This window comes from Cygnus olor, chromosome 3, assembly GCF_009769625.2.
Source record: "Cygnus olor isolate bCygOlo1 chromosome 3, bCygOlo1.pri.v2, whole genome shotgun sequence".
Lineage (NCBI taxonomy): Eukaryota > Metazoa > Chordata > Aves > Anseriformes > Anatidae > Cygnus > Cygnus olor.
The window spans coordinates 452,371-473,405 of NC_049171.1; the positions used below are offsets into that span (position 1 = coordinate 452,371).

Below are 21,035 nucleotides of genomic sequence, written 5' to 3' on the forward strand. Positions count from 1 at the left end.
GCATGGTGCTGGTGGAAAAGAGTGAGGCTCAGTCGGTTGCGGAGCTGGCCGAGCGCCTCCCTGCGTTGTGCTCCCGAGCCGGGCCCGCGGCCCCGCGCGAGCTCGTGGCGAGCTGGGAGCGCCGGGCGGACGGCGCGGTCCCGGTCCCGGTCCCGTCTCCCTCGCCTCCGCCTCTCCCGGCTGGGCTTTCCCGCGGCCGTTTCCCCTCCTCCGAGAGCAGGGCTGGCGACAGCGCCGCGTCTCGCCCGCTGCTCCGAGAAGCAGAAACCAAACTAACAGAAAAACCCAGCCAGAAAAGAGCGGAAAACTAAAAGGTTACCCAAAAAAAAATGGTTTTGGTTTTTTGTTTTTTTGTTTTCTTTTTTTTTCTTTCTTTTTTGTCGTTTTTTGTTGTTTTTTTTTTGTTGTTTTTTTTTAAATAGGCTAAAAGCTGAACATTGGAAATTCAGGAGAGGACACCGAACCCTTTCGCTCGGGGAGACGTGTGCCGGGTTCCCGTCGGGCTGCAAAATCCCGTCTCTCTTCTGGGTGCTGACTCTTCTCTCATTCCGTGTTTTCACTTCTCTTGGCGTGGATGGTTTTGTTTCTGACGCGCTCTGTGTTACCAGTTCCTGTCTGTCTCTCTTAAACGCAGGCAAAGTATTCCTTCAGGGGAGCAAAGAGGTGGCGGATCACCGGCACGCTCCACGATCTGCCGAGCAGTCTCTGCCGGGCCAGGCGGCTCATGTTGGACACGTCCGTGTAATGCACCGGGAAGCCGAAGACCCTGCGGGGACACGGCGGGGCTCAGCCAGGAGCGGATGGAGGGCGAGGGGCGTTGGTGGCCTCCGGCGAGGTCCCATGCGCGGCGGCGACTTGGCACGTGAAGCTGTGCCACCGAGCATCCAGCCGAGCAGCCCGAGCGCCGCGAGGACCGTGCGGTCAGCAGCTGCCCCCAGCCCCGCGTCTCCCCATCACGGTCCCCATCCAGCCCCCCCGGCCCCAGTACCTCTCCATCTCCGTGCACCACAGGATGTCCTCCTTCTCGTTCATGAAGACGGGGAAATGCTGGTCTTTGCCCTGCTTGATGGAGTTGGAGCGAGTGGTGATAGTTCGCACCTTGCTGAACTGCAAGAGGCACAGGCTCGTCATGCTGCCGGCACCGGGGGCGCACCGCGGGCAGGTGGAGCCGGAGCGCTCCCCGCGGAGACGCTGCTGAACCCCGGGTGGGCAATGCCACCGCTGCCCCCCCACACCCCTCCCTGCAACCCAGGGGGTCCTGGCAGGGCGAGGACCCCCCCACGTACCCCCCCGGGGCTGACCTTGGCTATCCTGCCGTGCTCCAGGCACTCCTGGAGTTCCAGCTTATCGTTGACTGTGGATGCCAGCGGCCTGGAGGGAGAGAGGGGGTCGGCGTGGGGTGGCAGCGCCGCATCCCCGTGTCCCCACGCGGTGGCTCCCCAAGAGGGGTTTGGCGGGGGGGGTGGCTGCAGCCATCTGGGGGCTGTTCAGAGGGGGCAATGAGATGCAGAGGATACACGTGCTGGAATAGATGCTGGGGGCCAGCCCCGTGCTGCCTCACGAGCAGAGGGAGCAGCTCTGGGATTTTGGGGCATGCTGCTGCTCCTGCACAGCGAGCAGGGAACGGCCGCACCGCTGCCCACGGGGACGGTGCCAGGAAGGCTGCAACCGTGGAGCCACGGCCGTGCAACTGCGGAGCCGTGGCCACACCGGGGCCAGGCCCAGGCCCTTTGGGGAGCCCCCACCGCACCGGGCAAGCACGCAGACGGGGCGCTCTCACCAACCTGTTCATACCGGGAAGGTTTCCCCAGAAGTACCGCGCCCTGTGTGCCGCAGACACTTCTTTGGCATCGATCATGACGGGGTTGGACTGCCAGAGCGAGGAGAGGCCGGGGGTCACCGGGGGCTCTGCGGGGCCCCAGGGTGCCCCTGCAGGCCGGGTCCCGAGGGGACAGCGGCGGTGACATGGGGAGGTGCCTGCCACGCTCCCGCCCCGGCACTCACCTCGAGGAAGCGCGAGATGTCCCTTTTGTCGCTCACCCCCATGGCCACCACATTCTCGAAGAGCCAGAAGAAGGGCCGGTCGTCGCCCTCCTTGGGCCGGGCTTCGTGCAGGAGGCGGTAAAACTCGAAGAAGAGGCGCCCGGTGCCCTCTGGGCAGGAGAGAGAGAGGGATGGTGTCAGGGGGGCAGCCAGTGCTGGTGGTTTTGCAGCGGCAGCAGCGAGGGGACACCCACCGTACAGCCCCTTCCTGGCCGGGTTGACGATGGAGAGGTCGTTGCAGGGGCTGCCCCCTATTACCAGGTCGAACGGGCCCCACTCCTGTATCTGCAAGGGAAAATACACGGCGGGGTGAGCCAGGGGACCGCGTCCACCTGCTCCGGGCACGGCACAGCGGTGCCAGGGGAAGCCCCGGGACATGGGGGCTGTCACGGCGCGATGGGATGGAGCGGCCATGCCGGTGAGCCCCGGTGGAAGGGATGCTGCCAGCTCCCCGGTGTGCGGGGAGGGACGGGACAAGGGACCACGGGGCACAGGTCCTGTGTCAGAGGGGACAGGGATGAGTGGTGGGATGCGAGGCCAGCGGGATGGGTTGCCCCCATCCCCGGGGAGACCCGCAGGGAGGGGAAGCCGCGGGGGGGCAGCCGGCAGGACGTACGTGTTTCTGGGTGACATTTCGGACGTCCCCGACGTACATGATCTTGCCCTGGTGCCTCACCATGCCCACGGTGATGGAGTCCTCGCACACCTCGGAGGCAATGTAGCGGTCCACCTGGATGCCCAGGTCCTTCAGCACCAGTAGGCCTGCGGGCAGTGGGGCCAGGGTCAGCGGGGCGTAGGTGAGGGGTCTCATCCCACCTCCCTGTCCCATCCCATCCCATCCCATCCCCGCAGCACTGCTCAGCACATGCCAACCCTTGATTCTCCACGACCTCCGTGGGGCGGGACCTGTTGAGGGGCTGCCAGGACAGGGACCCCCGGATCCCCCACCCACCTGTGGCGATGCCGTCGAAGAGCGAGAGCACGCGGATGGGCTTCCTCTTCTCGGCTGGGACAGGCGGGTAAACCTTTGGTGGGTCCTGAAAGCAACGGGGGGAGCGTGAAGCCGGGGAGCGGGGGTCCCGCGGCAGGACAGGGGTGGGGCGGTGGGCACTCACAAACTCCTGGTCGTGGTTGTTGGCGAAGAACATCTGCAGGCGGGAGGGCCAGTCCTCCCGCCGCCGCAGCAGCCCGTAGATGCCCTTGTGGCCGCACATGTAGCAGTTCCAGGGGTCCTCCTTGATGGCCGCCTGCGCCGCCCCCGGGCCCACCAGCAGGTCCACGCACTCCACGCAGAAGCACCTGGGGGGGGGCAGGAGCGGGGCGTGCATCAGCCACGGGCTGGGGGCAGGGGGACGGGGCCCCGGGACCCCCGGCACCATCCCCAGCAGGATGCTGGTGGGGACAGGGACACCGCTGGTAGCCACGGTGTGCCAGGGGTGTGCGCACACGTCGGTGTGCCGTATCGGTGACAGTCCCCCCTGCGTGGTCCCGCGCCCCACGGGACTAATGGCAGCCCCCTCCCCTTGGACTTTGGGGGACACCGGGGGACCCCCAGCCCCTCGCCGGGACCTGCTGCACTGCCCAGCCCCACGGGACCCCCGGCCTCCCGCGGCACCGACCTGCAGCAGTTGTTGTTGCCGCACATGAGCACCTCGCGGCCACCGCAGCAGATGGTGCAGTAGGACTGGTAGCCGTCGTCGTCGTACTGGTACGCGCACTCCAAGAAGCAGTTCTGGGGGGAGCGAGGGTGTCAGCGTGGTGTGCCCCCCCCCAAGCCCTGTGCTGGGCCACAGGGGGGGCGCGGGGACAGGGCGCTTTGGGGAGGGGGGACCCCCGCTGCCCCGTACCTTGCAGTTTTGGCACATCCCCCCGATGAACAGAGGGTGCTCCAGGGTGACGTTGAGGCTCCCGCAGGAGATGCAGATATCTGGAGGTCATGGGGGGGGCAGGTGACTCTGGGGGGTCTGTGCCCCCCCAGTACCCCCAGAGCCAGATGGGGTCGCCCTGCTTCTCACCCCTGCCTATGCCGGAGACGCCAGACCCTGGTGGCGTCCCCCAAGGACCCCCACCTCCATGGGCTGGGGGCTGTTTGTGGCCCCCCTTGGCTTGCAAGGCTGAGGGTCGCAGCCCCCCTGCAGCTTTCTCCTGCCCCCCCAGCCCCTCTGCCTCCACCGCCGGGGGGTGCAGGCTGTGCCCCAGCCCCAGGCTGTACACCGCGCTCACCTTCGATGTTCCTGCATTTCTGCCGGACCTCGTAGACGAGTCGCTCTGGGGAGGAAAGAGGTGCTCAGGGTGGGGGTGCACGGGGGGGAGCCCCTCTGTGCCTTGGGGGGTCCTGCCCCAGCCCGGACCCCTGCCCGCAGCACCAAACGGGGCAAAGGGACCTGGTCCCAAGGACACAGCGCGGTGCTCGCCCCCCATGCCATGGGGAAGGGGGTACCGGGGGGGGCCGCAGTACCTCGGGTGCGCTCGTCAATGATCTCCTTGACCTTGGGCTTCTCCGTTGTGCTTTTCCTGGGCTTTTTGGCGGGCGGGGGCGGTGCGTAGGCGGCGGCTTCGGGCTCTACCCACATCTCCGTGTACACTTCTTTGTAGGGGTTGCGCTCCTCTGCGGGAAGCGGGGGCCGTGAGCAGGGACCTCGTGGTGTGGGGACGTAGCACCCCGGCTCTGCACGGCGTGTGGCTGTGCTGCCCCGGCCCTGTGCAGTGCCTGCCCCAGCTGGTGCCATTGCAGCGGTGCCCCAAAGGAGCCCCCACTGGAGGGACCCCGGGGGCTGCAGCCACTGGTGCAGTTATAAATGCCACCACCACTCGTGGCTGAGGTTCCTCCTGGCCACGCAGATGCCACCAAGGCTGCCCGAGTGTCCCCGTGTCCCCTGGGGACACTGCTCCTGGTGTCCCCGCGCTCCCACTCTGCCTGGGGCCCCGCACCCGTCCCCGCTGCCGCTCACCCTCGGGGGGCTCCAGGCCCTTGGGGCCAGACGGCTGGAAGCCTCCCAGCGCCCACTCGATCATCTGCTTGTTCTGGATCTCCACCACCTTGGAGGTGTCCGTCTCGTCGTTCTCGGGGCACGCCGGGAAGATCTTCCCTGCTCTGCTGCTCGCCACCTGCATTGTGAGCACCGGCATCACACCCTGCCCCCCACAGGGACCCCCCCAGCAGTCCTGCGCAGCCACGACCAGACGTACACAGGCAGACCCCCCCCCCCTAAAACCATGACACCTTGCAGAGCTGCCTAGAGACCCCAGAGGGCCAGAACCTCCCCCAGTGCCACCCCAGAGATGCTGATCCCCCAGATCCCCCAGCCCCGAGACCCCTGGCCAGGCCAAGCGACTCCCAGACACCCCCAACATCTTCCTAGGGAGCCCCCCCGGTGCTCGCCCACCCCTCGAGTGATGCCCCATGCTCCCTGGGATGCAGCTTTTGTGCCGTGGGGGCGTGGAGCAGAGCCAGATGCACCCCCTTGGACCCTGCTTGGAGCCCCCAGAAGGGGCCTTGCTCAGCCCCGCTCCCCTTGGATCCCCCGGGAGCGCAGCAGCACACGTGCACCGAGCGCCCCGTCCCCAGCTGCGGCGCGGTGCCACATCCCCGCTGCCCCCCGACGCTCACCTGCAGCACCTCGTAGATGGCTTTGCGGTACATGGGCTGCTTGTTGTAGGTGGCCTGGTGGAAGGCGCTGGAGAAGGAGCTGAGGGGCAGGAGCTTCTCCACGCAGACCTGCGGAGGAGATGGGGACGCGGCCGTCATGCGGGGGGGTCAATGGGGAGGCGCGCACGGAGCCGGGGGTGCCACTTACCACCGAGAACTTGCCGTCCCCGAACCACATCACCCAGCGGGTGCCCTCGGCCGCCCGGCTCCGTCCCGTCATCCACCAGGAGACGATGCGCCCCGGCCACCAGGAGAAGCCGCGCAGCTTGCCCCACACCAGCTCGCCGATGCCGAAGCCCCGGCCGTCCTGCGCCAGGAGAGAAAATGGGGAGGGGGGGCAGCGTCAGGGGGGCTGCACCCGGGGGCTGGGGGGCGAGGAGGGAAGGGGTCTGCAGGGGGGGCACCGCGGGGCGCGCTCACCTCGTACTCGGGCTCGTCGTCGGCCGACTTGGACGTGTTCTTGTCGACAGCGTCGGCCACCACAGGCTCAGGCGTGGTGGCCACGTTGGGCGAGGCGGGGTCGGTGGGCTGCTGCGAGGCGGGGGGGCTGGCCTCCTCCTCCTTCTGGGGCTCGGCCCGCGGCGTCTCCTCCACCACGTTCATCACGGCGATCACCTTCGCCTTCTTCTCCGCCTGGCGGGGGGAGAGGGGGCGTCAGGGTAGGGCAGGCCCCCCCCCTTCCACATCCCATCCCATCGCACCCCCATCCCATCCCCGGTCTATTGCATCCTGGTCGCATTCCATCAGATCTTTGTCCCATCCCATCCCCACTCCATCACATCCTCATCCCTCTGCATCCCCGTCCCATCCCCATCCCTTTCCTGTCCCCACCCCACGAGGCAGGCTCCCACCAGGCGCCCCCTTAGCAGGGGGCTCCATCGCAACAGCTTAGCATGAGTGGAGGCCCCCATCAGTGCCCTGCTGCCCCCCACCATCATCCACTGTCCCAGCCCCGGGCTGTGTGCTGCTGGGTGCTCCCCCTTGTCCCCGTGCCTCAGTTTCCCCCTGCAGTCCTGGGGGGGACAGCTGGAGGAGTGCTTGCAGAGCTTCGGAGGAAGGAGCTGGCAGCTGCCCCTGAGCCAGAGCCTGCTCTGCCCCCCAGGGGGGCTGCCCCTGCCCCAGCCTGAGCGTCCCCAAAGCTGCCAGCAGCCCCCCAGCCCCTGCCCCAGTTGATCCCCCTGACGGAGCCGTGGCCTTCCTGGGACTGGAGCTGGGAACGGGCTCAGGAGCCCACCAGTGACACCAGAAGGAGGGTGCCCAGCCCCTGGAGCCCCGCGCCTCCAACCCATGCCCCCATCCCGGTCTCCATCCCACCCCCGTCCCACCCTGGCCCCCACCCCAAGATCCAGGGGGCTGAGCTCCACCCGTTCAGGAGGGCTGGGAGCCCCCCAGAGCCCGCCTGTCCCGGGACAGCCAGCACCCCTCGGGCACCCCCTGTCCCCGCTGTCCCCTGCCCGCCCCGGTGCGGGGACATCCCAGGGGCGAGCCATGCCCGAGCTGTGCGCCAGGCTCAGGTGTCACCAAGTTGGCCAAGCCGGGACGCACGGAGTTCAGCCGTGCCCGACCTGGCCGAGCCGTGCCAAGCCGTGCCGAGCCGAGCCAACTTTAGTTGCACCTAGCCAAGCCGTGCCAAACTCAGCCGAGATGGACCCAGCGGGGCCAAGCCACGGCAAGCTCAGACGGTCCGGTCCGAGATGGGCTGGGTTGGACCGGACCGGGCCAAGCCGTGCCAAACCGTGCCGTGCCAAACTGTCCCAGGTCGGGCTGATCCGGGCCGGGCCGATCCACGCCGCCCTCCGCGCCCGTCCCGCGCAGCCCACCTACCCATGCGGGCCAGGCGCCGCGGCGGGGCCGAGCCGTGCCGAACCGAGCCGAGCCGGGCCGGGCCGGGCTGCCGGGGGCACGGCCGGCGGTTCTTTGTCTGGGAACCCCGGGTCACATGGTCCCCGCCGGCCCGGCTGGTTGGCTGCGGGGGAGGGGCGGCACGGCACGGCACGGCACGGCTCGGGGCACCCGGCACGGCCCGCCCCGCCCCCGCCCCGCACGGCACGGCACGGGTCGGTACGGTCCGGCCCGGCTCGGTCCGACCGGCAAGGCTCGGCCCGGCTGTCTCACCATGGTCCGATCCCGTCCGGTCCCGCTCGGCTCGGCTCGGCTCGGCACGGCTCGGTCTCCTGTTCCCCCCCGGGCGCACGGCCCGGCTCGGCCCGGCCCGGCCCCGCTCGGCGCCACCTTCTCTGCCCCGTTCCGTGACCGCTCCAGCGCCGCATCCCCGGTACGGACCGGGCGGCCGCGGGGAAACGCCGGGCTGTGCCGAGCCATGCCGGGCCGTGCCGGGCCGTGCTGGGCTGTGCCGAGCCGGGCCGACCAGCATCAAAGGCTCTGCACAGGCCCCGGTCCCCAGCCAGGCTCGGGGCTGCCCCCGGCCACCCGAGCCGTGCCGTGCCGTGCCGTGCCAGCCCCCCAGCGGGACCCCGCGGCCACTCACCGGCAGCGTCCCTCGGCCCCGCGGCGGCAGTCCCCGCTCGGCTCGGCTCGGCTCGGCTCGGCTCGGCAGCGGCCGGGGCAGACTCCCCGCCCCGGCGCCGCTCGGCGCTGCCTTTTGTCCCGGCGGCCGCGGCCCCGCACCCGGCCCCTTTGTGTTGCAGAGCGGCGGGACAAAGGGGGGAATGGCCCTGGCCCCCGGGCATGGGCTGCCCCGGGGGGGTCGGCCTGGCACGGCAGGAATCCGGCGGGGGGCGGGGGCGGCACCCCCCGGCCCGGTTCGCCCCCCCCCCCCCCCCCCCCGCCACGGCTGGGACCCCTCGGGGACCCCCTGGCCCGGTCCGTGCGCCGGCACGGCTCCTGGAGCACCGGCCTGGCCCGGGCCGCACCGCCCCGGCACGTGTCCCCGAGTGTCCCCGGGGAGCCCGGGGGTCCCCAAACATGACCCCTCGAGCTGCACCCCAAAGCAGCTCCAGGCACCCCAGAGCGCGTCCCCCTGGAGCGGGGTGTCCTGTGGGGTCACAACTCCCCGGCAGTCCCGTGGGGTCACAGCCCCCCCGGCTGTCCCGTGGGGTCCCGGCTGTCCCGCGGGGTCGCAGCCCCCGGCTGTCCCGTGGGGTTGCAGCTCCCCAACGGTCTCATGGGGTCGCAGCCCCCGGCTGTCCCGTGGGGTCCCGGCTGTCCCGTGGGGTCACAGCCCCCCGGCTCCGCACCATGCTCTCGCCTCCATCCTCCTGCCTGGGTGTCCCCAGCCCTGGCACGGCCCCAGCACCGTGGCCAGGACACCCCGAGGCCGTGCCAGCGCCCAGCCCCCCCGCAGCACCGCAGTGCAGAGCCCCCACTGCCACGCACCCACGGACCCGCGCCAGGGGTGGGAGGTGGCGGCGTGGCCCCCGCGTGCTCCGGGGGCCTCCGGCTGCGCTGCGGGCACCGCTCGGCACCGGCTCTGCCCCGGCACCGCTCCATGTCCCGGGGGCTGAGCTTTTAACGGGCCCCGAGCAAAAACCCGCGCAGAGATGGCGATGGCACCGGGCCCTGCTGGCGTCCCCCTGCCCAAGGTCCCCCAGGAGGGACCCTGGCAGCACCCAGCCCGCTGCCCCCCCCGCTGTGCCCCCCAGCTGCAGCCCAGGGCCGTGCTCAGGGCCCCTTTGTGTTGCAGATGGAGGGGACAAAGGGGGAATGGCCGTGGCCCCGGGCACGGGACAATGTGGGGGGATGGGGTGGGGGATGGCAGCAGAGCCCCCATGCCTCGTCCCCATCCCCATCCCCTCTGCCTGGCTCCTGCTACCCCCACCCCGCCCAGGGGACTGGGGGGTGAGGGTCCCCCATGGGCAGTGCCCCCTGCCCAGGGTAGGGACGTGCAGAGCACCTCGAACACCATCGACACAGCCGCACCCCAAAACCAGCCAAGCGGCCCAGGGCACCCCGTCCCCTCCGTGCAGGAGGAACCAGGGGACCTCACTGCCCTGGGGACCTGGAACAAGGCCCCTGCTCAGCCCGCACCGCAGCTTCCCCCAGCCGCACGTCCCAGCCCCACGCAAGGTGCCACGCGCCCAGGGAGAGCCTGCACGGAGCCACCAAAGAGGTTCGAGGTGGCAGGGGCCTGGCTCCCCGTCCCCTCAGGGCTGCGTGGGTTCAGGTTCACCCCGCAGAATCACCCCAGTGCTCCCCAAACCCGAGCAGAGACAGCCTCGGCACAGATCCTCGCGCCCGGCAGGGCAGGCACCAGCCTCGCACACAAACCGGCCCGGTGCCGGTGCTCACCAGCGAGCTGCCACGTGCCGTGGCCAAGGGCACGCGCCTGGTGCAGGGGGGGCAGCTGCGGCGGGGAGGGGGGCAGCAGTGCCGTGACCCCCCCGGGACGTGGGCCTTGTCCCTGCTGCCAGCAGGGGCTTGGATGTGCAGACCATGAGGTCCCCAATGGCACAGGGACCCCCATGGCACAGAGACCCCATGGCACAGGGACCCCATGGCACAGGGATCCCCATGGCACAGGGACCCCCATGGCACAGGGACACCATGGCACAGGGACCCCATGGCACAGGGATCCCATGGCACAGGGACCCCATGGCACAGGGACCCCATGGCACAGGGACACCATGGCACAGAGACCCCATGGCACAGGGATCCCATGGCACAGGGACCCCATGGCACAGGGACCCCCATGGCACAGGGACCCCATGGCACAGGGACCCCATGGCACAGAGACCCCATGGCACAGGGACACCATGGCACAGAGACCCCCATGGCACAGGGACACCATGGCACAGGGACACCATGGCACAGGGACCCCATGGCACAGGGACACCATGGCACAGGGACCCCATGGCACAGAGACCCCATGGCACAGGGACCCCCATGGCACAGAGACCCCATGGCACAGGGACACCATGGCACAGGGACACCATGGCACAGAGACCCCATGGCACAGAGACCCCATGGCACAGGGACCCCCATGGCACAGGGATCCCCATGGCACAGGGACCCCATGGCACAGGGACCCCCATGGCACAGAGACCCCATGGCACAGGGACCCCATGGCACAGGGATCCCCATGGCACAGGGACACCATGGCACAGGGACACCATGGCACAGAGACCCCATGGCACAGAGACCCCATGGCACAGGGACCCCCATGGCATGGGGACCCTCCCTCAGGAACGACAGCCAGGAAATCCCAACAGCACTCGAGCAACCACGGCACACAGATGCTGTAGCACCAGGGGGGTACAGACCGGTGACTGTGGCCCAGCTGGGGCCACATCCATGACGTGCCCAGGGACTGGGGGCAGCCGGGGGGGCACGGCCTGCTGGGCACCAGGGGTTTGGGCAGGAGTGGCACACTGTGCCCTGGGCACTGCAGAAAACAGCAAGAAGATCGCCTAAGCCTGCCCGGCCGGGGCTGAGAGGGGGCAGGGCATGCTCGGAGCATTTTGGAGCAGGGCGAGCTGTGGGCAGGGAGAGCTGGGGTGCGAGGGGCTGCAGGGACAGTGTGGGGAGCCCCGCTGGGGCTGGGTGACCCAGAGGGACAGGGCGGACACGAAAAGCACCGGAGAGAAGCTGTGGCCAAGGCGGGGGGGGGGGGGGCGGATTTGGCAGCCTGCCACAGGGGAAAGCAGCGCCAGCAGAGGTGTGGGCCCCTCCCGATGGGGGTAACGCTGCGGATTGCTGCTGGGGGCTCTGCCCTTGGGAAGGAGCAGGCTGTGCCCAGCGCCGCGCAGGGGGAGGAAATCTCCCATCCACCGGCAATTAAAGAGGAGATAAGCAGAGATGGGCACATCCATCCTCCTCCTGCCCTGGGGCCACAGCCGTCCCCGCCCCATCCCAACCCCAAACCATCCCCATCTCCATCCCCATCTCCATCCCGTCCCCATCCCGCAGTGGATGGGCGAGTGCCGGTGCCTGGCCCCTACCCGCACCCTTGGGTGCTGCTCTGGGGGTGCAGGGAGGCAGCGACCACCCCCCGGGACGAGGCAGCCCCACCACGGGCACAGAGCCCCCAAAGCTCCCCAGGGCCGGAGCAGCGCCCTCACGCAGGGAGGCAGAAAGCCGCCAACCTGCTCGGCCAGCTAAAAATACGTCCCGGGGAGGACTTGATTGCAGGGTTTGGGCCCTCGCAGACAGAAAACAGCCGGCGCCACGGGCTCCGATGCGGCGAGGGGAGGCAGCGCTGGCGCCGGCACCGGGCAGGTTCCCGGGCACGTGGCCGTGCCGCCCTCACCACTGCCACCGCTGTGCCACTGTCCCCGTCCCCCAGCCCTCCCGAACGAGCCGAACCCTTCGGGTGCAGCCGGGGGCACAGCTGGCCTGGGGAGCTCACCGGGAGGGCACGCTGTCCCCTCTGCCACGGCCACACGTGCCGTGGGTGGCGCTCCCCCTCTCCTGGCAGCGCACCGCTGCCACCAGCACCGAGTGACAATTGGCGCTGGGCAGGCGAGTGGCGCGCGGTTTGTCAGCCGAGCTGCGAGATCAAGGGCGGACGGGCGGACCCAGCTTGAACGCATTTCAGGCTTTCTCCCGGTAATGAAAAGAAAACACTTCGTCTTATTAGAAAAATAAAGGAATTAGACGCGGCTAAACTCAGCATTGTTTGAGAGTGAGGAATCACTGAAAAGAAGTATTTTGATTTTTTTTTAGCATTTTTCCCCCAATTATTTTTGGCCGACGAGCGATTCTGGCTGACCTGAATCTGAAATTTTTTTGGCGAGCGAACCATGCTGAGGAAAATGTGTGCTGCGGTCCCCTGGCCTGTGCCGAGCCTTGCGCTGGGCTATGCGGGACGAGAAGGGGCAGCGAGCGCGGGGCTGGCCCTGCCACCAGCACCTGCACGGCGTCCCCACGTCCCCAGCCCCATCTCCTCAGCCGGGCTTGGAGCAGAGCGAAGCAGCAGCGAGGGGCTGCGTGCGTGGCCCTGGCCGTGGCCGCGGTGCCGCAGGCTGCAGTGCTGCTCGTGGCCAGCGTGCGGCTGCACCGGGGCTGTGCCGCGCCGCCCTGCGGCTGCGGGAACCGCCCGCGTCCCTGCGTCCCTACGTCCCTACGTCCCCTGCGTCCCCCTGCCCCAGAGCAGGGCAGCAGACCCTGAACCAGGCCACGCATTTGGGTGGAAATCCCCGCTCCTTGCCGGTGCTGCGGGGGGGGCACGTCCCAGCCGGGACCCCCCCCCAGACACCCTCAGGGCCCTCGGCTGTGCCCTGACCTTGCTGTGCCTGCGGGGACGCCCTGGCTATGCCAGCTGTGCCCTGTGCCGCATGGGGACATCGCAGCTGTGCCAGCCGTGCCGTGCACCCCATGGAGACATTTTGGCCACAACAGCAGTGCCACGCACCCCATGGGGACACCATGGCCCTGCCTTGCACCCCGTGGCAATGCCCTGGCCACGCCACCTGTGTCCTGCACCCCATGGGGACCTCATGGCCATGCCAGCTACGCCTTGGACCCCGTGGGGATGTCCTGGCTGTGCCAGCCACGTCCCATGCCCCTTGGGGACAAACCGGCTGTACCTTGCACCCCGTGGGGACACCGTGGCCCTGCCGGCCATGCCCTGTGCACGGTGCCCCATGGGGACAACCCAGCCGTGCCAGCCACCCCAGCGCGGTGCCTGCCGGACGGCGCGCGGCGCTCGGGGCTGTGAATAGTGCTGCGGTGGCCGAGGGGACCTGTTGCCAGGGAGATCCGCTGGCAGCGAGGGACGGCGCAGAGGGGGGCGGCGGGGACATGGCGGGGGCCAGCGCCATGGTGGGGGCTGGGGGCTGCACCCACCCAAGGGGCCCTTGCTGTGGACCCCAAAGAACCAGGGGACCCAAGGGCTGTGGGGGTCACGGAGTCCCCCTGCCCCACGCACAGCCCTGAGCACAGGGCAGAGCATCCCCAGTGCTGGCATGGGGACGGGCTGGGGTCTCCCACATCCAATGCCCCTGTCCCCCGAGATCCGGCCCAGGTCCCCCAAAAGCCACAGCGCCGTGACCCACAGTGTGTGGAGCGCCTCGTCCTGCTCCTCGGGGTCCCCGCTCCCCAGGGCCGCAGCCCTGCAGCGGGGTGGCACCGAGGCTCCTCGCTCCCATGCAGCCAGGGGCTCCCGCGAAGCCCCCTCGCAGCCCCCCTGCGCCGCCCACGGCTTTTATTATTTTAATTGCGTCACGGCTCTCGCTGGTTCCCCTGGAAACCGGGAGAAAAGGCCGGTCCCTGCGGGGAGGAGGAGGAGGAGGAGAAGGGCCCCTGCTCTGCGCGCTGCGGGCACCCGGCGCGGGCGGCTGCGCATGCAGGGCCCTGTCCCTGGGACCACCGCGGTCCGCAGGGCCCTGCTGGGGGCGGTGGTCCCATGGGAGCCCCTCGCACCAGGCCAGGTGCTTGGGGGCGTTTGCCAGCACCGCCAGGGCTGCAGCGAGCTGCCTGCCTGGGGCTCCGCACCGCACCAGTGCTCCCAGTGAGCAACTGGGAAGGGCTCGCAGCACAGCCCCCGGCGCCCGCTCCCACGCCGCGGCACCGGTGCCGGCGTCGCCCCGGCGGTGTCTCCTTACCTCCCTCTTCCAGCGGGCCAGCCACTCGTCCCGCTTCCTCTTGCTGATGTAGTAGGGGTCCCCGGCCTGGAAGGTGTGCCGCTGCATGGGCCGCTGCCGCAGGCTTGACTCCCAGCCCAGCCCGCCGCGCAGTCGCCCGCGGGAGCCCTGTCAGACAGCGGGGAGAGGGAGAGGAGGATGAAGGCTGCGGCTCTGCGGGGACAGGGCGGGCGGCATCACAGGGGGCTGCGGGGGGCACTACGGGGGCTGCGGGGGGATGTGGGGCGCTGTGGGGGGCATCGCGCTGCGCCCACCAGCACCGGATGGGGAGGTGGCGCAGCTGGTGCTCCCTGCCTGGGTGCATGCACAAGCACACATACGTACGTGCGCACACACACACACACATGCACACACACACACGTGCACATGCACGTCCCTGGCCTGTGCCCGCACCAAGCAGTGGGTGCAGCAGTGCTGGCACCGTGCCTTGCACCATGATGGGCACCTCTGGCACAGTCCCTGGGGGTGTTTCAGGGCCCAGCCCAGGTGGAGCCCCCTGGGACGCAGCGGGGCAGAGCCCCTGGACACCGCTCAGCACCGCTCGGCCCCAGCCAGGCACAGCTGTGGTCCAGTGCCCTGCGAGTTCGGGGTGCAGGGCCCCCATCCAGCCAAGGGGCTGCAGCCGGGCTGCGGGGCCGTGCTGTGGCTCCTTCGGGTGTCTCGGTGCCCCGGGGCATACTTGCCTCCATTTTCAGGGTGTCGAAGTTGTTTTCCTCCTTCTCTTCCTTGCCTGCACACAGAACAGAGAGCAGCGATCAGCTTGGTGCCATGGGGCAGGGACGCAGGCCCCACGGCGGGGGAAAGGGCCCCAGCTGGGACCCCTGGCTGGGGGCAGCCCTGGCCGCGGCGGGGGCCCCATCGCAGCGAGCGGCCCCAGGGCTCCCACGCCCCCTCCCCACACCCATCCCGGGGGCTGCGGCAGCACCCGCGGGCAGCGCCGGGGCGGGCAGGGGAAGCGGGGCCCGGCCGGCTTCCTGTGCTATCAGCCCATCTCGCGCGCTGCAGGTACTCGCAAGCCGCTGCCGGGAAAGCAGCTAAAAATAACCCGACCGTTTCTGGGGCTGCAAACCTTTGTGCGCTCGAAGCCACCGAGTGACGAGGCTGCGGGGAGGGTGGGGAGCAGGGCTCCAGTGTGTGCATGCCGGGGCACCCACCCACACCACGCCAGCAGCTGCTGTGTCCTCGGCACCGCAAAGCCTTGTCCCCAGCTGCCGGCCACGCCACGGGACCCCCGTCCTGTGTCCAGGCACCCCCTCGCCGGCCCCTCCATGGGGTGATGACACCAGCCAGGCACAGCGGTGCCCTGTGCATCCCGGGGTGCCCCTGGCACCGCGTCCCTCCGGGTCCTTGGACGCAGCCCCTCCGGACGCCCACCCACGCCGGACGCTGGGAGAGGCAGGCGGATGCCGGGGCGGCGGTGGCTGCGAGCCAGGCGGCTCTGCCAAGGCATGTCCTCCCCTGCCCCAGAGGTGCTGGGAACCCGAAATCCGTGGGGCAGCCAGGCCCTGCCAGGAGCAGGAGCGCAGCTGAGCCCTGCGCTGGGTGCCGGGGGCAGCGGGGGACAGGAGCTCCCTGGCTGCGTCCCAGGGGTGGCAGCGTGTGCGTCCAGGGGGACCAGGTCACTTGTCCTCCCGGTCCTGCCTGCAGGCAATGGGGGCTGCAGGTGGGGAAACTGAGGCAGGGGTCAGGCCTTAGGCACTGGGACCGACTGAACGGGTGTCCCCCGGCCTCCCTGCCCTGCTGCACGGGGGCAGTCTCAGCACCCTCTGCACAGGCCAGCCCCTGCGCAGGGGGACACGGCACGCGGGCACAGCAAGCACGGGCGCAGGGCAGAAAAGCCCCGGAGGGGATGATGTGGGATGACGCTGGAGATGGAACAAGTATGGGGACACTGGGGCACGTGGGACCCGTGTCGCTGCACCCAGAAAGGCGCAGTGAGGACCGGCCTGGCCAGCAGCTGGTGCCCAGATCAGGAAACTTTCCCCTGCCAGGGGACTTGGGGAGTGACCGGGGTGGGATGGCACAGAGAGCATGGGGCAAGCAAGCAGAGTTTGAAGGACCAAGAAGCAGAAGAGAACCTGGCAGGAGCCGAGCGCGTCGCTGCAAGGTGGTGAAGCAGCCTCTAGCCACAGCGCAGACAAGTGCTGGGCACCTGCCTCGAGGTGAGACCTGCAGAGCCCGCGGCTGCTGGGGGCTCCCTGGCCACTGGCAGCCCCGGAGGAGACCCGACAGCTCCGGGCAGGATTGGTGCCCGAGCCCTGAGCCTGAGGGAGGAGCTGGACCTGGCACCGGGCATGTTCAGCCAGGGGCAGTGACAGGTTCTGGGGGGCTCAGCGAAGACCCCATGGATGGTCTGAAAGCGCCCGCCTGGCAGAAATGCAGCCGCTGCGTCTCTGGGTGCTCGCTGGGAAGGCCAGGAGGTGAACGAGCAGAATGTGCAAGAACTTCAGGGGCAGATAACGCCGGGTATGAAAGGGCTCTTTAATGCAGAGGGAGAAGTGCCGAACATGAGCCCTTGGCTGGGAGATGAAACCTGACCGCTGCCGCTGGCACCGCAGCGCTCCTCGCGGAGGGTGAGTCACGGGCTGGCCCTCGACCCCAGTGCAGGGGGGTCTCCATTGCTCCCACACCTCCCGACCATCCCGCAGGCCTGGCCAGAGCGTCGGCTCAGCCCGGGACGTGCAGGGGGTCCCCTGAGGGCTCTGCAGGCCCTGCAGGTGGCGTGGAGCCCGGGCAGTGGCGCAGGGCAGGACCGCGGGCTGTCCCCATGCCGTGCCTGGGTGCCACGCTGGGCCTGCTGCTTTGGCCGAGGCGGGTGCTGGCCCCAGGCGGCTCGGCACGGGGCCATCCCCACGCCAGGAGTCTCCCTCTGACTGCTCCGCCAGCAGCCTGGCTTCTGCTCTCCCTCAGATGGCTGCTCTGGGCCTCGTGACTGCAGCATCATCTGCCTCGCTCAGCTCCCTCCCCGGCCCTGCCGCGCTCATCCTCACCCCCACCCTGCTCATTTCCATCCCCGGCGCAGCCATGCCTGCCTCCATCCCTTGGCCCAGCAGTCACCGCCTGTGCTGAGCCACCTCGAGGGGCTGCAGGCGGCCAGAGGCTGATGCCCCTCACCCTCAGCCAGGCCCTGTTCCAGTTCTGCAGGACCCCACGGTGTCGGTGTGGCCACCCACCAGCTCTGGGCCCTTGTGCTGCCAGCCCAACTCCAACCCTATCCCTCTGCACAGTGGCTGTGGGGCGAAGACACGGTCGGTGCATCCCGTCCCACCGCTCCACCCCACGGCCAGGTCCTTCCAGCGTGGGACGGATGGAGCCGGGCACACCTCTCCTGCTGGGGCGAGCGGTGCCGCTCCCTCCTGTAACCAGACACGGCCACGGATGGGAGAAGCCTCCCTGGGGCGAAGCAGCGCTGCCGGGGCCGGGAGCCAGCGACAGAACCCGAGCAGCCCCGGGCAGGCCGGTCCCCGCGGGGCCCCGCAGGCGGCGTGCCAGCTCGTGCCGGCGGCGCTGCATCCTGCCTGGGCAGCACACGGGCACGGCACAGCAGCGTGGGGGCTGGACAAGGCGGGCAGTGGGCACGGCGGGCAGGGCAGTGCTCAGGCACGGCAGAGCCTGAGGCTGGGGGCACCCCTGGGTACCCCTGTCCCCCCCTGCCCCAGCAGGGTGCCCAGCCCCACGGCCCTGGGCTCGGGGAGCTCTCCAAGGAGCAGCCCCCGGCCCCTCTCGGGGCAGCCCGTGCCAGGGCTCCGGCACCCGCCCAGCCCAGCAGTGCTGCCTGAGGGGCAGGGGGAGCCGCCGGGGTTCCAGGCTGGGCCCGGGGCCTCTGGGCCTGGCCCTGGGCACCGCTGAGCAGAGCCCGGCTCCGGCCTCTCCGCACCTCCCTGCGGGTACTGACGGCCATGGGGGAGCTCCCCCGGAGCCTCCTCTGCTCCAGGCCCAGCAGCCCCAGCTCTCGCAGCCCCTCCTCACAGCACGGGGGCTCCGGGCCCGGCAGCACCCTGGGGGCCCCGGCCTGGGCTCTCCCTGCTGGGCCCAGCTCTCGGTGCTGGGGGCCCAGGACTCCCCAGGACTCCCCAGGACTCCCCAGCGCCCAGCAGAGGGGCAGGATCCCCCCCCCCCCCCCGAGCTGTCCCAGCGCAGCCAGGACACCACCAGCCCTCTCTGCCCAAGGGCACGCCGCTGGCGTGGTGCCCACCAGGATCCCCGGAGCCTTCCCTGCCTCCCAGCCAGCTGGCACCCAGCATATGCCGATGCCCGAGGCTGTTCCCCTGCCCCTTGTGCACTGCAAAACCCGGAGCAGCTCCGGCACCAGGGCCGGCACCAGCTGCATGCGTCCAGCCCAGCACCCTGCCCCTGCCAGGCACAGCCAGGGGGGGACAAGGGTGAAGGGGCAGAGGCAGTGCGGCCCCTCACCGCACCACGCACACACACCGCCGTGGCACATGCAAGGCTGCCATGCAAAGCTGCACAAGCACCGGCGGATGTGGCACGTGCCGGGCACACTCGCATGCAGGCTGGGGCACAGCGGCACCGCGGGGCACCCGCACGAGGACACCGCTCCTACCCTGCCCACCCTGCTCACGGAGGGGAGGAGGAGGGAAGGCAGCCGCTGGTCTGATCAGCAGCCCCCCACCCCAAATCCCACATGGCACGGAGCCCTTCCTCCTCCTTCTCGTCCTCCTTCTTCTTCTCCTCCTTCCTCTCTTCCTTCTCCTCCTCCTTCTCCTCATCCTTCTCCTCCTCCTTGTCTTCCTCCTCCTCCTCCCTCCCTCCTCCTCTTCCTCTTGCTCGTCCTCCTTCCCCCCTTCCTCTTCCTCCTCCTCTTCCTCTTCATCACCCTCTTCCTCCTCCTCCTTTCTCCTCCTACTCTTCCTCTTCCTCCTTGTTTTCCTCCTCCTCCTCCCCCTCTTCCTCCTCCTCCTCTTCCTGTTCCTCCTCTTCCTTGTTTTCTTCCTCCTCCCCCTCCTCCTCTTCTCCTCCTCCTCCTTTTCATCCTTCCTCTTCCTCCTCTTCTTTCTCCTCCCTCTTCTCCTCCTCCTTCTCTTCCTCCCCCTCCTCCTCCCCCTTCTCCTTGTCTTCCTCCTCCTCTTTCTCTTCCTCCTCCTCCTTCTCCTCCTGCAGCAGTGCAGCCCAGCCAGGGATGGCCGCTGCCCGCTTCCCCCAGGACGACATGCCGGGCAGGGGCTGGGGGTCCCCGTGGGCACAGCGGGACCCCGTGCGCCCGCACCCCGCCGCGGCCGGCCCTGAACGCTCAGGTCTTACTTTTCTCTGCGGCCTCCAGGAGTTTCCTCCTCCCGCGTTTCTTCTGGGGGTCGGAAGGGGCCAGCTCACCCTCATCGGCCGGGGCGTCCAGGCCCTCCTTGGGGGTGCAGCGGCCGTTCTCCAGCGCCCGGCCCGTCTCGCCGTCCGGCAGGCTCTCCGTCTCGTCCTCCTCGGGGCGCCCACCCTTGGGGCTCGTGCTGCCCTCTTCGGCGCCCTTCCACTGGGCTCCGTCCGCCTCCAGGTCCCCGTTGGGCAGCGGCTCGGCGGGGCTGGCCTCCGGGCAGGGCGGGGGGCACTTGGGGACGGCCGCGATGTCTTTGGGGGTGTCACTGCTTTCCACCTGCCAAGAAGGAGAGGGACAGGATCTGTGATGGGCGCGGGGACGCGACCGCTGGGCCACCCATCCATGGCACCCTCTCGGGGCTGCTGGCCCCATTGGTCCCTGTCCCCCGAATCCTCTCCCTTGCCACAGGCAGCATGGCATGTAGGGTGCTCGTGGGAGTGCGGCCCATGACCCTGGAGATCTGGAGCCAGATGGCCACTTGTGATGAGAAGACCAAGTTCCAGCTCCTGCAAATCGGGCACGTGAGGCTGCAGGGACTGACAGCACACCCTAGGAACGGGACGCGGCTTAAACAGCACCGCAGGAGCAGGAGACGCTGCCACAGCCAGCTGGATGACCAGGACGTGCAGCCACGGCACCCTCAGGACACACTGCCATGGACACACTGCTGTGGACCACCGCGGGACCACTACACACAGACTAGACTCTGTGAAGGCCAGTACACAAAGCAGTGAACCCTCAGGACCAGGATATGTGGACACGACACCCACAGGACCAGGACACGTGGACACGACACCCTCAGGACCAGGACATGCTGCCACACAGCCATCAGGACCAAGATGCATTACCATCGCACTCTCAGGATCAGGACACAATGCCATGAAACCCTCGCAAGCAAGAAAAAGGCATATGGCACCACGAGGTCCTGGGTACTCTGTCGTGACACCCCAAGGACAAGGCAGGACACATGGCCTTGACGCAGTCAGGACCAGGACACGGGGACATGGCACCCTCAGGACCAGGACATGCTGCCACAACACTTCAGGACTAGGACACACTGCCACGACACCGTCAGGACACAAACAAGCTCCCATGGCAGCATCAGGACCACGACACAACACCATGGCACCCTCAGGACCAGGACATGCTGCCATGGAAAGCTTAGGACCAGGAGATGCTGCCATGACACACTTAGGACCAGGAGACACTGACATGGCAACCTGAGGACAAGACACAAGGACGAGAAACTACAAGGACCAGCACAGACATGGCATGCTAAGGACCAGGACAAGATGCCATTGCACCCTCAGGACCAGGAAGCAATGCCTTGGCACCTTCAGGCCCAGGACACAGCACCATGACATCCTCAGAAGGAGAACACAGCGCTCTGGCTCCCTCAGGACCCAGACATGCTGTCACGACACCTTCAGGACATGGAGACATATCCATGACATCCTTAGGATCAGGAAAAACTTCC

General features: G+C 69.0%; 2 protein-coding genes across 17 annotated transcripts in view; one reads left to right on the forward strand and one right to left on the reverse strand.

Annotated features, from left to right (window-relative positions):
• Positions 1–336: 336 nt before the first annotated feature.
• The window catches only part of DNMT3A (DNA methyltransferase 3 alpha), a 46,830-nt gene continuing 26,131 nt past the window's right edge, over positions 337–21,035 (reverse strand). For 5 of the 16 annotated variants that reach the window (XM_040552185.1, XM_040552191.1, XM_040552184.1 and 2 more), the window contains 20 exons: positions 19,495–19,834; positions 14,916–14,962; positions 14,194–14,340; positions 6,113–6,325; positions 5,841–5,999; positions 5,654–5,761; positions 4,995–5,151; positions 4,502–4,651; positions 4,267–4,311; positions 3,891–3,970; positions 3,663–3,775; positions 3,159–3,342; positions 2,996–3,080; positions 2,660–2,805; positions 2,238–2,328; positions 2,005–2,153; positions 1,785–1,870; positions 1,302–1,371; positions 989–1,107; positions 337–766 (listed from right to left, as the gene is read on the reverse strand). In XM_040552185.1, the coding sequence (XP_040408119.1) occupies positions 625–766; positions 989–1,107; positions 1,302–1,371; positions 1,785–1,870; positions 2,005–2,153; positions 2,238–2,328; positions 2,660–2,805; positions 2,996–3,080; positions 3,159–3,342; positions 3,663–3,775; positions 3,891–3,970; positions 4,267–4,311; positions 4,502–4,651; positions 4,995–5,151; positions 5,654–5,761; positions 5,841–5,999; positions 6,113–6,325; positions 14,194–14,340; positions 14,916–14,962; positions 19,495–19,834 (2,631 nt within the window). In that variant the 3' untranslated portion in view covers positions 337–624. Of the gene's footprint in view, positions 767–988; positions 1,108–1,301; positions 1,372–1,784; positions 1,871–2,004; positions 2,329–2,659; positions 2,806–2,995; positions 3,343–3,662; positions 3,776–3,890; positions 3,971–4,266; positions 4,312–4,501; positions 4,652–4,994; positions 5,152–5,653; positions 5,762–5,840; positions 6,000–6,112; positions 6,326–7,516; positions 7,626–8,180; positions 8,263–14,193; positions 14,341–14,915; positions 14,963–19,494; positions 19,835–21,035 lie in introns of those variants that run through there. The other 11 variants (XM_040552181.1, XM_040552186.1, XM_040552180.1 and 8 more) reach the window with 6 other exon arrangements.
• Positions 10,859–14,186, forward strand: LOC121067538 (translation initiation factor IF-2-like). Its single transcript, XM_040552197.1, has 2 exons — positions 10,859–12,957; positions 12,998–14,186. Exons 1-2 carry the CDS (start codon positions 12,391–12,393, stop codon positions 13,523–13,525), a joined length of 1,095 nt encoding a protein of 364 aa, XP_040408131.1. The 5' UTR covers positions 10,859–12,390; the 3' UTR covers positions 13,526–14,186.